The sequence below is a fragment of the Mandrillus leucophaeus genome, unplaced genomic scaffold (genome assembly GCF_000951045.1).
Source record: "Mandrillus leucophaeus isolate KB7577 unplaced genomic scaffold, Mleu.le_1.0 Scaffold116, whole genome shotgun sequence".
Lineage (NCBI taxonomy): Eukaryota > Metazoa > Chordata > Mammalia > Primates > Cercopithecidae > Mandrillus > Mandrillus leucophaeus.
In genome coordinates, this window is record NW_012099876.1 from 7,252,188 (window position 1) to 7,272,457 (window position 20,270).

General features: G+C 41.8%; 1 protein-coding gene across 2 annotated transcripts in view; it reads left to right on the forward strand.

The window, feature by feature from the left end:
- SPTLC3 (serine palmitoyltransferase, long chain base subunit 3) overlaps positions 1 to 20,270 on the forward strand; it is a 191,153-nt gene that overhangs the window by 147,540 nt on the left and 23,343 nt on the right. For both annotated transcript variants that reach the window (XM_011998882.1, XM_011998890.1), the window contains one exon: positions 2,260 to 2,386. In XM_011998882.1, coding sequence (XP_011854272.1) covers positions 2,260 to 2,386 — 127 coding nt within the window. The remainder of the gene's footprint in view (positions 1 to 2,259; positions 2,387 to 20,270) is intronic.

Consider the following 20,270-nt stretch of genomic DNA (forward strand, 5'->3'; position numbering starts at 1 on the left):
GGAGGGAGGGAGGGAGGGAGAGAGGGAGGGAGGAAATACTTTGAAATACAGAGAAGAAAAGGATTTAAATAAAAAATTTGAAATGAAAAGAGAGAGGGAGAGAGACAGAGAATCAGAGTAGACAAGAAGGGGAAGGAAGGAAGCTAGAAGGAAAGGAAGAAACAAAAAACAAAAGGAATAGTTTGAAGTGAAGGAGAAGATGGAAAAGGGAAGTCATAGAAGAAGGATGGGTGGACGAGGAGATTCAGAATGAAAGACATATTGAAGAAGGCAGGAAGAACAGAACAGATTCCCTGGTTCCCCTCATGGACCAGGTAGAGTCATCACATCATTAATTTAACCTTCACCAACCACTATAAGGCAGGCCACACACTGTTCTGAGGAAGAGAAACTGTGACTGTTGAAAATGCTTATAAGCAACAATGCCCACACATACCCAAGAGAGATGGAATGGTGATGGGCAGGGAACAGGACCAGGCTCGGAGGTGGGAATGAATGTGACTAATGAAGGAGGGTGAGGAGGACATGAACCTACCCCAAAGCAGAGGATCTTGATTCCCAAGAGCTCTTTCCAAATCACCTTCATGAGGAAGGAAGACATAGCGAAGACACTTGCCTAAGTGGGATTCTAAGCTGTGCCATTATTCTAAAGAGAAGGCACCTGATCCTTTAAAGACCCCACTGCTAATGCAGAGGGCTGCCATCAGCCCATTAGCTTTTCTGAAGGACACTCTGAGGGTCCCAGGCCATGAGACACTGTAGGTAGGCTGATGGAGGGTCTCTGCAATCCAACTGAGCACCTGCAGATGCCAGCTCTGAGGCCCTCACCACTGAGGCATTAGGTTACTGGAGCTTCTTAAGGCTTTCAGCAAGCTTACTTGGGACCTTACATTTGGCCTCAGGAATCAGGCATACAGGTGAAAAATGGCTCCTCCCACTGAAGACCAGAATTCTGTAACAGCTCAGCATTCCAAAGAGTGTTACACAAAATACACGAAATTCCAATAGTTATCTGCTGCCCAAGGCATAACCAGAGTTTATCTGTTCCTAACCTATATTCTGGTTTCATTTCCCACAAACCTGTACTCAAACTGTCCTTTGCTGTCCTCCAAACACGCTGCCTCCATTAGTTTTTGCTGTGTAACAAACCACCCCCAAATTTGGTGTCTAAAATCACCACCATTTATTTAGCTTCCAATTCTGTCCATCAACAATGTGGGCTGGGCTCAGCTGAGGAGTTCTTTTGGTCTCATCTGGACTTGCTTCTGTACAACAGTCCATTGCTGAGTCAGCAGGGCACTGCCTGGCCTGCGGTAGCTTCAGCTGGAGTGGTCCTTCTCATGGTTGTCCAACATGGTTGTCATCCTCCAGCAAGCTAGCTCAGGCTTATTCGCATAGCAGCTGGAGAGAGTTCTGAGAGGACAAAAGCACTCAAGGCATTTTGAGGCATAGACTCAGAACTACCACACCATCATCTCTGCCATATACTACTGGACAAAGAAAGTCACAAGGCCAGCCCAGATTAATCCGCCTTTTGATGGAGGGAGCTGCAAAGTTGAATTGCAAAGATGCATGGTTACAGGCAGTGAGAGAATTACAGCTAATTTTGGTAAACACTCTACTATACATGCCTTCTACTTTCTTGCTTGTGTTCCTATGTTCAGCTTCTCTCTTCTGCCACCCTCCCTCCACGTTTTCTTTTCCTCCTTAATTATCTTCATTCTTCAAGGCTTAATCATATCTCCTCATTGGAACCTTCTCTATCTACTTCAGCTAGAAGGACCCTCTCTCTTTCCTCTGCATCTTGCAGCCCTGTTGCATGTCCTAGTTTGCATGGACTGTGACTTATTCTACCATGCTTGTTCATGGGCACAATCACATGTAATATTCTCAAGGGCAAGGACCACATCCTGTGTTCTTTGGGCACTGAACACAAAGTCAGTGCTCACACATAGTAGGTACTCAACAAATGCTTCAGAGATCATTTTTTCTTCACACATCTGGTTTTGCCTTAAAGTTCAACTCCAAATTTGCAGCATCCTGCTTTGCTGTAGATTCTAGGTTTTTGAGGGAGAAACTATGAAGGAAATAGAAAAAAAGAGTTTGATGAAAACCATTGAGAGTTGGACCCCATTCCTCTTTTGAGCTGTGAGATCAAATGTCTTTTGCTATGAAGATGGGGATGGGACTAGATGTAATTTCCACCACCAGTGTTGAGATTTACTTGCCTTCTTTCCGTGTTTTCCCTCTTTATTTAAGGACCTTGTGGATTATTTACGGGTTCACTCGCATAGTGCTGTCTATGCTTCATCCATGAGCCCACCGATAGCAGAGCAAATCATCAGATCACTAAAACATCTCATGGGAATGGATGGGACCACACAAGGTAAGAGGATCCGCATAGAGCACAGCTCTTGCATAGCTCTGTCTCCCTTCTGCCTCATTAACTTTTCCACTTCTCAAATACACACCTTTATCTTATAGAACCCTATTTGTAAATCAAGCCATGTGATAAATGCACAAAAACTGCTGTTAGCACACCACACAAAAACCCTTCGTTAAAGCAAAGAAAACTTTCTAATTTACCTCATTGTGAACAGCAAATTGAGATAATTTTGTGTGATCAATTATGTTGAAATGAAGCAAATATAGTGTGTGTGTGTTTGCGTGTGTGTGCGCACGCGCGCTTGCATGCACATGCTTGCCTGTGCTTGCTTGGGGCTGTCACTTGTGTTTCCCTAAGACCAAAGTAGCCAATTTAATATCCAATTTTTCATCCTTTTATTTTTTATAGCCAGAGGTTGGGCAATGGAAGGCCACCACTGGCCATTTGAGGATATATAGACAAAACACACAATAACCTTCCAGTCATTTCTTTGCCAATGGGAACAGAGCTAAACTGTGCTACCTTGCTCAACCCAAATTAATCCTTTTTGAAAAGTTGTTTCATAAAAGCCTCTTGGAACTCTCCCTCCATTTTGCAGAGATGGTTTATAGAGATTCTACCGCATGTCACACACCAGAGGGGATATGGTGCTGAAGAAGGCAGTTCTTGCTGCCAGGCAAGCTGGTGAGCACATTTATGGAAGTAGCCAATTTATCCTGGCCACTGTACAATCCATGTGCCTCACCTCACTTCCCAGCTGTCCTGAAGTCCGACATTGTTTAATGCAACCCTCCAAGCCTGCTATTTCAATAGAAGTGTGGGGTACTCCATCAGTTTTCGGTATTATTAAAGCAGCAGAATATTCACATACAAATTTTACCAGAAGCCTACTGCATAAAACAGATAAGAACAAGGCTGATCTAGTTAAAGTAGTGTCTTCACTTACCCCCATACTGATACCCCTTGGGGCCCTTCTACTGAGCCCTAGTGCTCCCAAGACACTTGTTTGAAAGACAGGACTTTTTTTCACTAAAGCAGGGTAAAGGCCTGCAGGAGGATATTTTTTCCTCCATGTGAAATGCAATGATTGGCTGATCTCTAGGATTCCTTCCAGGCTTGCCTTTTCAGTGTTATGACTCTGCATCTTATTGATTGGTCTTTGTGAAAAGAAAACGACAGTCCAGTCTAGGAAGCCCTTATGGTATGAGACTGAAGGTAGCTGCCTGGATCTTACTCCTGTGATACTATTCACTCATGTGTGACTTTAGACGAGTGACTTATCTATTCAACCCCGAGCAAGTGACTCAACTTCTCTGTACTTCAATTCATCCAGTTATAAAGTGAGAAAAAATGATATTTAGGAGCCAAGACTTTTGTGAGAATTAGATACATTAATCTGTATAAAATATTTAGCATTGTGTCTGGAGACAATTATTAGTAAGCATTATATAATTGCTTGCTACTGTTATTTGCTGTTGTTTCTGAGGTGATCAACAAGTATTTGAACCATTTCTCAGAGATGCTGTAGGAAGCATCATTATGACAGAAGTGAAGTAGGACTAGATATCCTCTAAGATAAGATCCTGGATTAGTCAGGATAAGGGAGGTTTTGACACCATAATAAATAAACCCTGTAGATCTCAGTGGCTTCACAGAACCAAGGTATTTCTTGTTTGCATCACATCTAATACCAATCAGTCAGCTCTCTACACAGTGCTTGTCCTTGAAGACAGTGACTCAGGCTGCTTTCACCTTAAGGGTTCGTCATCTCAACACATGGCCCCCATGGTTACCAAGGTAAAAAGAAAGGGAGGGTCAGCCTGGAGGTGATTCTTATCACCTTGTTTACAATCTATTGGCCAAAACTAGTCATATGGCCACACCCCAAAAAGAGGCCGGGGTAAATTAAGGGATACAGATTGGATAAACAGGTACCTTTTTTTTGGTGGGGGGAGGTTCTTTTTTGGGGGGAGTTTTAAAAATTTGAGACAGAGTCTTGCTCTGTCGCCCAGGCTGAAGGGCAGTGACGTGATCTGGGCTCACTGCAACCTCCACCTCCCAGACTCAAGCAATTCTCCTGCCTTAGCCTCCTGAGTAGTTGGGACTACAGGCGCGCACCACCATGCCCAGCTAATTTTTTTTTTTTTTTTTTTTTTTTTTTTTTTGAGACAGAGTTTCACTCTTGTCACCCAGGCTAGAGTACAATGGTGTGATCTCAGCTCACTGCAACCTCCACCTCCCAGGTTCAAGCAATTCTCCTGCCTCAGCCTCCTGAGTAACTGGGACTACAGGCATGTACCACCACTGTCAGGTTGGTCTCAAACTCCCGATCTCAGGTGAACCACCCACCTTGGCCTCCCAAAATGCCGGGATTACAGGCATGAGCCACCACACCTGGCCAATTTTTGTATTTTTAGTTGAGATGGGTTTTCACCATGTTGGCCATGCTGGTCGGGAACTCCTGGCCTCAAGTGATCTGCCCACATCGGCCTCTCAAAGTGCTGGGATTACAGGTGTGAGCCACTATGCCTGTCGTAAACAGGTATCTTTTAACCTTTTAACATTGAAGCCATATAGAGCGGCATCTTTTCCTCCACAAGCTTTCTACTGTATGAAAAAACTGGCCTGGAACTACTGGCTTCCCATAAAGCCATATTAATTCTCTTCTTAAACTTGAAGTGTTTCTTAATGGAAAATCAATTATTTGAGTTTTAAGCAAAAATGCAAGTTAAGTGAATTGTCTCAGAATGACTAGAATTATTCTTTGGTCTTGTTTTAAAGACAAGTGACTAGGAAAAAGTTATTCTAGAAATTAGCTTGTGTCTCAACAAAAATTTTCACTCATTTCCGGAGTCCTTTGTTGTATATGTCATCCGAATCAGTTGCTTTACATGTACGCAACTTTACAATCATTTCCTTCCGTCCTCTGGATTGGCTTACCACTTCATCACAGACAGAACTTGCTCTGTTGATCTGATCACAGTGGAAGAAAGATTACATTAAAGACATGAGTAATCATCTGCCATCAATTTTTCTTCCCCTGAGGTAGGAGATATTTCCCTTGCTTCTCTCTCTTAGCCTTATACCTAAGTAATTCTTTGGTTATTTTTTTAACCTCGCATTTAAAGTTTATCACTTTACTCCTCTTGTCATCTTAAGAAAAAAAAAAAAAACAGAGAATGTCATGTGTACAGTCTGGTTTTTTTAGAGGCAAGATATGAGAATGAGGGAGAAATATAGGACAGTTTATTTTCAAAGAAACAAACAAAGGAAAGTAGAAGAAAAAGAAAATTGACAGAATTATCAGCCAAGTTTCAGGTGGTTGTGCCTGACACATCTTTTGAAGCATTCAAAGGCACACAGTGAATGATCACACTGGCCTCATTTGCAACAGTGGCTTCTTTAAATCAAATGAGCAGGACAGGTTAGGGACATTGCACTAGCTCACCCCTTTCTGCAGAGATAGACTCACTCTCAGGGTAAAGTTGCCCAGAGCTCAAAGGATGCACTGTTTCAAGCAAAAGCTGCGTTACAGGATCTGAGAAAGAGGAGCCGGGCTCTGAGCCTTCATCTTCAGCCCACTCCACTGCAACTGTGATTGGAGTCTTTCAAGGCTTTGTTTCGGGTTGAGTTTGGAGAGCAGTTGGCCAGATCTGTTCCTTGATGAATGTCTTCACTTTAATCTGCAATGCAAAGCCATACGCTTCAAAGAAAGGCAAGCTACAGGAATAAGGTCAGTGTTCCTTTGATGCCAAGGTTCAAAGATGAAATAGCAGTCCCAGTGAAATGACAATGTTTATGCACAAACAGCCACCTTCACTCTGCAGCCAGGCTGCTTGTGGAGTTAATGCACACAGGCTGAGGGGCTGCAGGCCGCGCATGCATTCCATATGCACCAAGACCCTTTTAATCTCCTGGCCTGTCACTCTGAGCAGTGCAGTGAGTCCAAAAGTGGAGATTTGATTTCTCCATCCTAATGGATATTGGGTGGTCTTCCAGCCAAGCCAATGTTGTAAGCCCCTTAAGGGCAAGAAATGTGTCTTGAATTATTTTGGTGCTCCTCTGAGTGTCAAACTCAGTGCTCAGCTTAATAAATATGTCATGACTCAACTTCCATCTTGCCAGCCTGTTCCATTTCAGGTCAATGTTTATGCTAAATACGATCATGAGGATGTTTATCTCATAGGACTGGGAGCTGGGAATTGGTTCCACACCAGTTGTGGCAGCAGAAGGGATCACTCAGTGATTGAGGTTACTTTTGGAAAGGTCTAGAAAGATCGCAGCTCAGTCGTTTTCTTATCTAGACATAGCATACATAGCCACAAGAAGGTGAGCCCCAAACCACACTGACTCCCCTAAAGAAAGCATTGTCAAAAAATCATCTTATTATCATGTTTAAATCTTTGATGTACATTTTTCGAGAAATCACTCAACATTTTTTGAACTCCCAATCTTGATCTTACCTTACTACACCTTCTCTCCCCAACTCTGGGTAAACTTCCATTTCTCAGAGAAGACAGAGGTTGTATGATGTGGGCTAATTCACAGAGTGTGCCCTGCAGCGGTGCCTGGCCTGACATCTGCTCCGTGAATGGCAAGTCACTTTCCCCCCCTTGGCCTTAGTTCCTTCATTGCAAATTAAGGTTGTCAGAAGAATTAAGTGAAGTGATACAGATAAGGAACTTAGCATGATGCTTGATACACACTAAACACTCAATAAAAACATACTACTTTCAACACATCTACTTTCTTCCCTTACTTCTGCAAATTTTCCAATAGCTTTACCCACCCCGGAGTTCTCCGTTTTTCCCCGAACTCACATCTTCCTATTCTATCAGCAACTCCTGAACACTCTACTTAACATATATCCAGAATCAGGTCACTTCTCACACAGCCACCACTCTCTCCATCACCTCTCACCTGGATTCCTGGAGTAGCCTCCTGAATATTCTCCCCACTTCTGCCCTTGCCTTTTTATGGCCTGTTCTCCACACAGAAGCCAAAATTATCTTTTTGAAAAAAGAGACGAAAAACTAACTCATACCATGTCACTTCCCCACTGAGAACTTTCTGTCGTCTTTTCAGCTTACTCAGCAGAATCCAGACTGTGTTCTTTACAGCTTCTCAGGATGTGGTCCTCCATATGTCCTGCCACCCCTCCCCTCGCTCAGCCCACTGAAGGCAGCTGGCATCCTTGCTTTTCCTAAAACACAGTGAGCAGCCCATGCAGAAGGGTCTTTGCACTCGCTGGTCCCTCTAAAACTGCTCTTCTGACCTATCTGCATGGCCCACTCCCTCCCTGCCATCCCCTTTCTGCTGAAAATCTGCCTTGTTAGGGAAGTGGCCCTATCCTAAATATCAAATCCTCCTGTCCCTCTAATTCTCCTCACCTTGCTTTATTTTTTATTTATTTATTTATTTTGAGATGAAGTCTCACTCTGTCGCCCAGGCTGGAGTGCAGTGGTGCCATCTTGGCTCACTGCAACCTCCACCTCTCGGGCTCAAATGACTCCTGTGCCTCAGCCTGCTGAGTAGCTGGGACTACAGGCACCTGCTGCCACACCCAGCTAATTTTTGTATTTTTAGTAGAGACGAGGTTTTACCATGTTGACCAGGCTGGTCTTGAGCTCCCAACTTCAAGAAGTCCGCACACCTCGGCTGCCCAAAGTAGTGGGATTACAGGCGTGAGGACCGCACCCAGCCGCTTTCATCTTTATAGCATTTGTGAATACCTGACAAATTGTATATGTATCTGTTTATTCTCTGTCTGCCCTCACTAGAGGGTAAACTCCAGGAGAATAAGTACTTTGTCTTTCATTTATTACACTGAAAACAGTGTCTGGCAAGTACAGGTTTCCAAAAATATTTATTGAAAGAGTTCTTCTCACTATCCCTCTTATCTCAGCAAATAAACAGCTCTGATCTCTTTTACATCTCTGTGCTTGATTTTTTCCCTTTCCACCTTCTAAAGATACTAGCCTCTTTTCACAGACTAGGACTTGTTGGTTTCTCTCATCCTAAAAAGACTTCCCTTGCCCCTTCTTTTTCCAGCAGCCGCTGAGCCTCATCCCATCCATTGCAGCAGATCTCAAAAGAGTGAGCTATTCTGCTGGCTTCCCCTCTACCCTTCTCATGCAGTTTCCAGCCCCTGCAGCCTGTCGCCCACCTGTCCTCTGCCTCCTTGCTCCATGGATCCTGCTCCCTCTAAAGTCACTCCTGTAGACACACTCTCCTGCTTCTTTGCCAGATTAAACTTGATCTCTCTGCATCACTCTCTCTCTTTGAAAACAGTCTTCAAAGACTGTCTTAGTCGTAGAGACGCTCTTCTCTTCTGGTTTTGCTCTTATTTTTCTAATTGTTCTTCCTCTCTTTTCCGCCAGGCCTCTTTCCCTATCAGTAAGTATCTGCCCTAATCCTGCGCTCTGTTCTCTTTATAGTTCCCGCTGCACAAGTACCCTCAGCTGTTTCCTTTCCAAAACAGCTTGTGGACCCTCTACCCCTAGAAACTTCTGCTTGAAATGCTTGCTGCATTCTAACAAGCCCCAGGTGCTGCTGCTGGTCCAGGGACCAGCCTTTGAGAAACACTGCTGCATAACGACCCTGTAGTCACTCTTTCCCTCCCATCAGACACTAATGGCTTGTGGATTTCTTGTAGATAGAAACCATTAAATCTCCATATCAGGTGGGGCTCGGTGGCTCACACCTGTAATCCCAGCACCTTGGGAGGCTGTGGTGGGCGGATCACTTGAGGTCAGGAGTTCGAGACCAGCCTGGTCAACAGGGCAAAACCCCGTCTCTACTAAAAATACAAAAATTAGCTGGGCATGGTGGCGCAAACCTGTAATCCCAGCTACTATGGAGACTGAGGCAAGAGAATCGCTTGAGCCAAGGGGGCGGAGGCTACAATAAGCTGAGATAAGGGGTAGCACCAGAGCTGAGAGGCAAAAGAAGAGACCCTGAGCCAGCAAACGAGATATAGGGTTTATTCAGGGGAACTTACATGCAGGGACGGTCCAGTGATGGTAGGCTGGACAGGAGAACTGCCACCACTTGTAAAAAGCATGTAGTTCATATAGCATTTTCACTTAACATCCTTTCCATAACAACCTCCACCTGGCAACCTTTATTCAACCTTTACTCAACCTTTATTCAAAGGGCCTCAATCCCTTGTATGACAAGCATCCCACTGGACAAGCTGGGGACTCAGATGTTCCTCATAGGTAAGGAACGAATCTCCAGCTTGGTCACGCTCAAACTGTGAACACACATTCAGGTGTGTCTGCCATACAGGGTCATTCTCAGGAAATGCTTAAGCTGTCACGGTCAGGTGCATGTACCATGCACAGGTACATCTACGATATAATAATCCACACAGTTCCTGACACATCATAGGCCTTCAATACATACTTTCCAGTTGAATTGGAAAGAAATGTGTTAAGTCCCAGTTATGCCATGATGCAGATACTCACAAAATATCTGTTTAGGGCCATCTTTTCATCAAAAGACTTGAGCTGGATCTCTGAATACTTAACATCAGCAATCTGAGTAAACAACTTCCTCATCAAGGACAACTTCTTCCTTATAATTCTTGTCTGCAGGCATGTCTAGTTTTACTCATTACACCTATCTGCTTATTATAGAGTCACTGACGTTGGGGAAAGTTCCCCCACCTGTCCCCAGTCATCATTTCTTGTTTCATGATGATGGGAGTGCCTGACAGGAGGGAGACAGTGACTACAAAGTCATCATACAGCAGTGGTTCTCAAAGAGTGGTCCCTGGACCACAAGAAGCAATGTCACCTGAGGCTTGTTAGAACTGCCACAAAGCATTTCTGAATCAGCTGTTTTAACCATTCCTCCAGGAGATTCTGGTGCAGGCTCAAATTTGATAACCATGTTTCTACATAACAGAAAAGAAACAGGTCTGTGCAGAGGGAGAAGTAAAGTGAACAGAGGACGGAATTCTGGCAGATGCAAGCAAAGGTAAAGGACCTAGCAAAAACAGGAGGAAGAAGAGCAGCAGAAGAATAAGAAAAAGCCCAAAAGAGAAAAGCATGAAATGTGTTTGGATCCACTTCTTTAAACCTGTGTTTAAACCAAAACATCAACCCTGCCCACTCAGTTACTACTAGCACCTTGCCTGTCCTTCAGTCCCCATGACCACTTTGGCATCAGGAATAGGAAAGAGAGTTTTGCTTATGAAATGCATGTGCCTCACAACAGTCACTCCCTAAGCCTGTGCTTTCACATAACTTTTTGAAGTATGTCAAGTCATTAAGAGTTCATGGTCACAACATTCATTTTATTGTTTGATTTGATAGTAGACATCTGACAGAGATACTGCAATTTCTCCAACAACTGCTATCCCTTGGGATAAATAGGGTAGCATTTATAATAATTACTTAAATGGTTTGTCTCTTCAGTGTATCTTCAATAGGTGGAATCAATCTGATGAAAGGAAATCCACAATGGGCAACACTGCTAGGTGTTGATTTATCATAGGATGACTCAAGACAAAATATTCCATATTCCTAACTCAGAAAGAATGGCCTCTCCTGTAATTATGTGGGATCTACTTAACTTGTGCTATAATAATCACCCTCCATTTGACGGCTCATCTTCCTCCCCTGATCGTTACAATTTTGATGACGTGGTGTTGAAATGAAATTGGCACTTTTTTGAAAAAAAAGATGATCGGCTTAACCTGATGCATCTATTGAACATTAGATATTAAGGTTCTTGTTATATTTTCAATTTCATGTCGGGATGAAACAGCAAATATATATCTTATCAAGCACTTACTTTGCCTACTGGCTATTGTGTAGTTTTTAGATCTACAGGCCCACTTATCTGAAGATCTAAACGTTTAAATATTTTAGAATTTTTGTATAACATTAAGTCTTTTGAAATACAACACTTAACCAGAGACAGGAATAGTTGGAACGATTCTAGCTATATGAACAGGCCAGTACTTAAATTTGGATTACTCCAATTACTCCATTGACTTGTTCATTTCTAATTTCATCAGAATGGCTATAAGAAAAATCATAATGTCTCTGATTTAATCAATTCTCTCTCAGCTATTACCTCAGTGCCAGGCTGGTGGGATAATCACCAACTTACTGAATCACAAAACCACATTTTGTATCACATGCATGAAAATGTGATTCATTTATAATCAAGTGGCCAGTAAAGTCTGTAGAAAGGAAAACAGTAATGGAAATTTACTTATAAGAGAAAAGTTATACAGAATTTCAATTACTAATGTGTAATATCTGATTTCAGTAGAATACACCTGAATCATTGTTAATAACACCTAAACTTAAATGATAAATTTAGGAGAAATGAAATTCTCTATTTTTCTTCAAAGTAACACATGTCCCTCTCTGCCCTTAAACTGAAGGAGTTTCTGTGTAGTAAGGAACGGGAGGGGACAATCTGTCTGGAAGAAAAGGCAGGAGAAAACTAAAGATAAAATTAAGATGAAATAATGACTTGTGTTCTTCCTGGAAAACAATAGCTATTTAAGATCCTTAGAAATAGAGGAATTTGACCAGGTGTGGTGGCTCACATCTGTAGTTCCAGCACTTTGGGAGGCCAATGCAGGTGGATCACCTGAACTCAGGAATTCGAGACCAGCCTGGGCAACATGGCAAAACCCTGTCTCTACCAAAAAATACAAAAAATTAGATAGATGTGATGGCACACACCTGTGGTCCCAGTGACTCAGGAGGCAGAGGTGGGAGGATCACTTGAGCCTGGGAGGCAGAAGTTGCAATGAGCTGAAATCGAACCCCTGCACTCCAGCCTGGGCAACAGAGTGAGACCCCATCTAAAAATATATGTATATAAAATATATATAAGTAAAAATTATATATATATTTATATATATAAATAAAAGTTATAAATTATATACTTATATAATATATAAATAAAAGTTATATATATTATATACAGGGAGAGAGGAATTTGGCAGAATGAAATAACAATGCAATATTTTCTTTTTAATTTTATGTTTTCTCAATGTAGTAGTCAGGGATTATTGCTGCAAAAAAAGGTCATAAATAGTTACTCTGTTACTATTATGCTTCTTTAATTATCTTAGATTTTATCAATTAAACAGATATTATCCAGATAACTACTTCAATTCTCCACTTTCCATAGGAAGAGAAAGCTAAGAAAAAGCTTAACAAGCCTATGATAGGATGGAAACCCAGGTTTTGGTGAGCTTTTTTAAGAAAGCCAATACAAGAAGGATGGGGAAATTGAGTCTGCAAATTAGAGCTAAGTCCCCCAACCATTGTGCTGGTTACAAGTGGTTCCTCCTCAATCTGGGCTTCCTTTACCCTTTAGAAACTAATTGCTATCAGACCAAGACCTGAGGAGGAAATATTCAATAGAAACACTCCCTAGCAGAGGGCCTCCTCACAATAAATCTTTCTGAGGCTTTAGTTCTTGGATGAGTTGGGAAGTACTCAAAGCTTTCCATCTGTGGGGAAGTTGTTGCCTTGGCTGTAGAATTCTGCTTGCACATTACACGCTGCCTTTAGCAGGGTTGGGGAATGAAGGCTTTCAGCTAATGGGATGCTCCTCTTTTCCTTTGAGTTTTGGCCTCTGGGAGAAGGTTCTCCATTCTTGACCTACAGAAGTGAGGGTTTTTCATTCATATGTGGTTAAATTATGCTGTTATAATATATCATATATAATAATACATTTGGCTATATTGTGTTATGTTTTATGATGATGTTCCCTATTCTAAAATTAAAACTGAGTTCTGTTCCTTCATGGTGAAGTCCCTGTTTCTGCTGAGAACATCAGAAAGGCTAAAGATGACAATTTGGTTTGTATACCCTGGGAAAGAAAACATATATTCTGTTAGTTGAAGTAGTTCAGATCATGTTTAAAAACACAGATAAGTAAACAGCTGTTGCTGATCAAATTGTCCTTATCCTCACGAACAAAGAAGATCTCTCTACAAAATTAAAGAAAGCAATCCAGGCCTTCCCTGATTTCCCAGAGACTTGCAACCTTCCCTCATATTTGCCCCTTCACCACACAGGCCTTCCTGGCTCCTGACTCCAAGCATAGGTCCCCCTGAGCTTTCTGCTACTCGAGCTCATCTCCCAGAGCAGGTGCAGAGCCAAAACTTGAGACCAGAGGAAATCTGGACTCAGAACAACTTGGGGATTCATGCTGGAGTGACCCTTCTAGTTCTTGCCACCAACCCAGGGAGACCTTCCCTAAACATCCTTTCTAAAATATTGTCCCCTTTCCTATGAGTTACTCAGTCCACCCCCTCAGTCAGTATCATTTTTCTTCATAGCACCTATTACCTCCTTTAATATGAATTTTCTTTCTGGGTTAATATCTGTTTTTACCAGGAGAATACAAATGCCATAAGGGCAGAGACACTGTCTCCAAAATGAAGTGGTACATGTTGGCTGAAAAAATGACCCATTCAGCATCAGCTTTGGCCATATCTCCTCAACGATTCCGCAGGCAGCTTTTTCTCTATCTTGAAGGCTCTCATCCCTCCCCACAACACACTACCCCCATTCATTATCTCCTGAGCCCCTGGTCATCCTTATAAGTCCTATCTTGATGGCCCCAGTCAGAAAATTACTTTTCCTTCCTTCAGTCCCTTGCAGTTTTTTACTTCTATTACGTTAGTCACACACACCCCTAACCCAGCCCTCCAAATAGGTAGTGATTAGTTATTTAATTGCACCTTAAGCATCAAATATGTGAGTGAATGGGCACTGAATACTATACTTGGGACTAAGCAGATTTTCTGACAAGCCTTGGGATCTAGTCACCACTTATAAACAATTACAATGTTATTTCTTTATAGGTTACTTATAGAATTATTTTAGTTCAAATACTGCAGTCATAAATACGTCATGGATGGGTGCATGCATAGGTCAAACTCTATAGCCTCTTTCCCATTCTTTTGATAAATGCATGGTTTTATATAACATACACTGAGGATTTGTCTAGACACTATCAGATATGGAGGTGAGCTGAGCATGCTGCATAATTCAAGCCAATGCTACTTAAATAGCAGAAGCAAAACTGGAGTTTTTCCTTTAATTATCAAGCAGTTAGTTGAATCCCTCGCTTAAAGTTTCCTATAGAGACACAATCTGAAACTCAAAAGTGCATTTCACTTTTTCATACACAGTAATCAGCAGGCACTGGGCAACAGCTAATCCTCTCTGTTCAAGTTGAGTACATTTCCAAAATAGAGGAGGGTAGCGTGATTCCTAAGCATCCAAAATGACATTTTCCATCCTCTCTCCTTCTCCTCCTCCATCTTAATAATGGTTTGCACTTAGGACGTTTTTCAATCAAGAAACTATGTTTCTGTGACATACTTGGTGACTAGTAATGAGAGGCTGAGAAACTAAAACTCCCACAGAAAAATGTGAGTTTCTTTTTACAGACAATGAAAGATAAAGGGGTATTGGGATTTTGAGTCTTTGAAAGTTTCCCATAGTATCCTTTTTTGTGGGGTTGGTATTAGTTAAGGTATGTTACTTGTTGTCACAGACAAATGCCAACAAAACCATGGCTTAACACAATAGAAATTCATTTTTTCCTAACATAAAATCCAAAATTGGTGTTTCTGTTGGGCAAGACAGTTCTCTTCCAAGAACCCAGCCTCCTTCCATTTTGTAGCTCCTCCAGCTTCAATATATGGTTTCCAAAGTTGCTGACAAAGGGGTAAGGAGCATGATGGATTGTGCCTGTGACATTTTCAAGGGCCATGGCTGGAAAGGCACATTGTATTTCTGCCCACATTCCATTGGCTGTAACTCAGTCACATGACTTTGCCTAACCACAAAGGAACCTGGGTAATGGAGTTAACTATGTGCCTAGGAGAGGAAATGAGTTTGGTGAATAGGAACCAGACTTTGCCACAGTACTTAACCTCCACCCAGGACATTCTTTCCTCAGACTTTCTGATTCTTTCCAAATGCTTTCCTATTTTCTTCGTAAATAAACTCTTGACCTGGAATAGAATAAAAGTAGCTAAGAACAAAAGAAAAATAAAGTCTAAAGGACCGAATTCAGATCTCTCCTCCTTTTTTTAGGGACTCTCGGGGCTACTAGTCTGGCTTTTACCACAACTACTTCTAGTTTCTTTTTCACAGAACTCATTCCTAGCACATGGCAGGTATTGCTATCACTGCTATGATTCTGTTGCTCAATTCCCCAAAGCTGTGTACTTTCTGGAAGCAGAAAATGGACCCTGAGGATAATAATTCCTCAGAAGAATTTAAAATGACATAAAATTGGAGTAGCTCTGGAAGTCATGCCAGAGGAGGGGAGAATGTACATTTTGGAAATGGTAGCATACAGACATTAAGGACTTTCTATTCTTTGAAGAAGGGATGTGATGAGACAGAAAATGGCATCATTATCAGAAAATTAAAAATTGCAATTTAAAAACATGAACTGATAGGCCAATTCTTTGAATTGAATGAGTTTGAGTCCACCCCAGTCACTCACTCAACTCTCCTTGGGTACTTTTGGGACCACAGAAGAAAAAGAAGCTAATAAATTTGAACAGGCATCAAACCTCTGATGTTCATGACATTAGCACCCAGCCCTTGACTAACTAAGGTAACCAGACACGAGACTGAATTCTGAACCCAGGTAGAGAAATAAAACTAGAGACTTCCTATCAGGATTGAGCTAATATTAGAATATGATTCCAATTAACATCACTTGCATTTTATCTACTTTTAAAAGCCCTGTTATGTCTAGATGGGCAAGTTCACACCAGATAATTCATTCTACAGAATATCTACAGGATTTAAAAAAAGTTCTAAAGCTTAAATTTCTATTTTTTATTCAGTTATTAGGAGAAAAAGTTGATTAAAATGTCAAGGTCTTTTAAGTAACTTTATTAATTTTTGAATTTTAATCATTTTTATTTACCTTCTACAGAGAAAAGATAAAGGAAAAAAGAGTGACACTTAAAATACAATGTATGTGCACTGAAAATACAACCATGCCTCATTGTTAAATCACTTTGTGTGAATTATTTCATTTACTCTGATTATTGGTGAAATTTTATCATGAGATTGCCAGGTGAGGTATTGACCCTGCCCCTAGCCCAGCGTGGACTGGGAGAAAGTGGCACCAGCCCCTTCCAGCTGTGACCTACAACCTTTGCTCTGGTCCCTGCAACAGGGCACACATATTTTTACACTTGAGTTTGATAGGTTTAAAAAAACCAGGGACTAAGGGGGATGATTTAGGGCATTGAGGGGGGAAAGAAAGGAGTACACTGGATGACAGAAATTAGCTCTTAAGAGAGGAGTTTTCTCTTTCCTACTGTTTATTTTTGACATGAGATACATTCACAAACTTCTCTTATAAGACATTGATTGTCTTCAGTGCAAACTGTTGGGAGCTGCAAGCTACGTTATCCGTTCACATCCTCAAACTTATCTTGTGACTGTTATTGCAGATTTACAATTCTCTCAAATTCTGTCTCTTCTCTGGGGAAGAGGGAATGAAAAGCAAAAAGGAAAAGGACTGTGATGCGGGTGATAAAACCATGATAATTCACACCTGGTTTAAAAAAGATCTTCTCACGTTTCTCAGTGTCTACCTTGGCAGAGAGTTCACTGAATACAAAACTGGTTTCCTACAACTCTTTTTCTCTCCATCCAACTCAGCCAGAATGTGGTGGTTGCTCCATTTTTCCAAGGTCCCTCAATGAAAACAAGAGGCATCTACAAAAAATTCCACCCAAATGCACTGTCCGAGGACCCCGGCATTGAAGGCCCTTGGCATTATTGACAGAGGAGCTAGCTTCTGATTTCTAAATACATTTGCCACTTGGTTGCCAGCTGGAGAGACCGAAAGAGGCTGAGGGCATGGAGAGCTGCGTTTTCTAAATGGTTTCAGGCCCCTGGCATTTCAGCAATAGCTAACACAAAACAGATGTTGGTGCTATGCTCCACTGGCTTTCAACTGAGGGCCTGCCTCAGTCCATGATTAATCACCTGTGCTGGGGGGCAAAAAAGTTCTACCTGGTCTTTTTGTGTGTGTGGACCTAAGGTCAGGGTTAGCAATCAAGGTGACAGACATTGCCTCTCTGCCTTGCTGTTGCTGCTCACCTACATGTATGACAACTTGGGTTTGTCCAATAAATGCACAATTAGCCAACGAACTGAACTCTAGTTAAGAGGGAAAGTTTGCCTGGTTGTGCATAAATAGCTAGCAAACTGTTCCAGAAACTTCTGCCCCTTCATTTACTTTATCCAAAGAGTTAGCCAAGGGTAGACTTTTATGAAAGCTCAGTAAATTCTGCAGTTGATTTGAGTTTTTAAAAAATTTCCCTAGAAAGAACCTAAAGAGAATCTGTGTGTCTTTTAGATGGCACTGGGGCAAAGGATAGTCAGCCACTTTCTTCCAGCCATCCTACAAACAAGATATCCTTTTACATGAACCCTACTGGAGCATCCTCTTCATGTTTGCTTCCTCTGTGTGGCTGGACTCTGAGATGAGGGAGTGGTGATGTAATACATGTGGAATTCCATGTTGGTTCAGTACAACTGGGAAAGGAAAGAACATTATTCCATCTGTAGCATCTTCCAGGGTGAAGGGGAGCTGGTATTCCACACTGGCCTTTGTTTTTCCTTCCTACAGCTGGGGAGGATTAGGCAGGTGGGTTTGTGCCTGAGGAATCCCAGCGTGTGGGTCTGGGCTAAAGAGATTGTATTCACTTTCTATTTCTGCATTACAAATTACCACAAACTTAGTGACCATTGAATAGATCAGTTCCCTTGGGTCAGGAGTCTGGGCACAGTGTACTGTCTGCTCAGGTTCTCATAATGCTGAAATAAAGGTGTCAGCAGCTGCTTTCTTATCTGGAGCTCAGGCACCTCCTCCAAGCTCACATGGCTGTGACAGAATTCAGTAGCTGTGTTGTAGGACTGAGGTCCCGTTTCCTTTCTGGCTGTCAGTGGGAACACTCTCAGCATCTGGAGGCTGTTTGCGTCCCATGAGGGCCCCTCCATCCTCAAAGTCAGCAACCGAGAGTCTCCCTCACATCAAATCCCCCTCCTCTCTCTCTCTTTGAATCTCTTTCAAAACTTCAGAGATGTTCACCTATAGCTAAGACCTAATCAGGACCCTCTTAATTAGGACTTAATTACTAGTGAACATCTCTAAAGTTTTGTGCCCTTTGTAAAATAGAAGGACTTTATGTAGTTAAATTCTCTGTGATCATCTGCTTCAACTGGAGCACTGAGAATGAAAATTATTCTGATAAACATGTAATTCTTAAAAATAGGAATATATGGAGGACATGTCTTGGGCACCAAAAAGACCAAGAAGGGCACAGGGATGACCAGGTTGGCTGTAGGTGCTGCAGGTCAGTTACATTGACCAGAGGGACCCAGTTTTAGAGAGCAAATCCAAGTCAGTCAGTCCAATCTTTGGTTCAAATTAATTGTTTTCAGTATTTGTGAACTATAGAATTTTTCAAGTAAGTGTGTATGAAAATATATATATGTGTCTGTGTGTGTATATGTATATATTCTATAGCACCCAAGTTAAGTCAGACACCCTATTTAATATTTAATCCTCATAACAGTATGAAGTGGACAATATTATTATTATCCTTGTCATGATTCCCATTTTACAAATGAAGAATACAGGTCTCAGAAAGAGGAAGTACCTTGCCCAAGATGGTAGAGTTTATTTTGAACCCAGGAAATTGGCTTCATACTGTTGGAGTGCTTGGCTGAGCTTTGTCCTGGGCACAAGGCAAAAGTTAGGGGGCTTCCCCATCAATTTTTCCCCATACCCTCCTCCCTGAGGCCTGTTCAGTGCATCCTATCCTAGCAAAGCTCTGGAAACCACAAGGTTTTAATTCTTCAGGCAGCTGCCTTGGATGGGGCTTCTTGGTGGCCACCTTCATTTGCATGGTGTCTCAGAGCCCTTTCAAGGAACCACATTAACCCAATCACTCAACCTAGTATCTGTCTTTTGTCAACTCCTTTGTCTTCTTGCCACAAATTGGAACAGTTATCGACACAGCTCCTCGCCCATTTCAGACATTTGCTGCCACCTTGGCTTCCTGACTAGTCTTGCTACCTCCAGTTTTTCCCTCATCCTGATCCATGCACTATACACTATGAGTTTCGTCTTCCTAACCCCCCTCAGAACATGTCATGTTCACTTATAATGCTTCCAGGGCTCTCTAATACCCATCAAAAAATAGTGACTCTAAAGGTGGCATTTTTAGCTTATGATGATCCAACTCTACTGATCTTTCTCATGACTGGAACCCAAACATTCTAAGCAAGTACTCATCTCTCTCCTCTGCATCCCCAAACGTGTATCCACAAGATGTTAAGTTACCATCTCTTGGTCTCCTTCAAACTCGCAGAGCACTTCTTTCATTGGGCACTTGATTTTCTATCTTCTGTTATGATTAATTTTTCTAGTTTATGAGACCCTTGAAAATAGTGGACACACTGATATTTTAATCTTCCACTGAACACAACAGCCACTTACAAATAATAGGTACTAAGTAAGCAGATGCTGAATCAATCATCCTCCCAAAAGTTCTGGGAAATAGATGTAGTAGCATTACTATCATCCCCATTTAACAGATCAGTAAATTGAGGCTTAGAGCTGATGAGTGACTTGCTCATCTCTATAAATATAGAGGCAGATGGAACCTGATGCACAAATCCATTGACTAAACACAAAAATTTCTTGAGGCTGAATTATTTTCTGGTGTCTTCAGTTATCATCAATCATGATTTTTAGAGAATCAACAAACACAATATAATTTGTGACTTTCAGCAGTGGTTCTTAACTGGGGGTACACACCACAGTTACCCAGTGAGTTTTT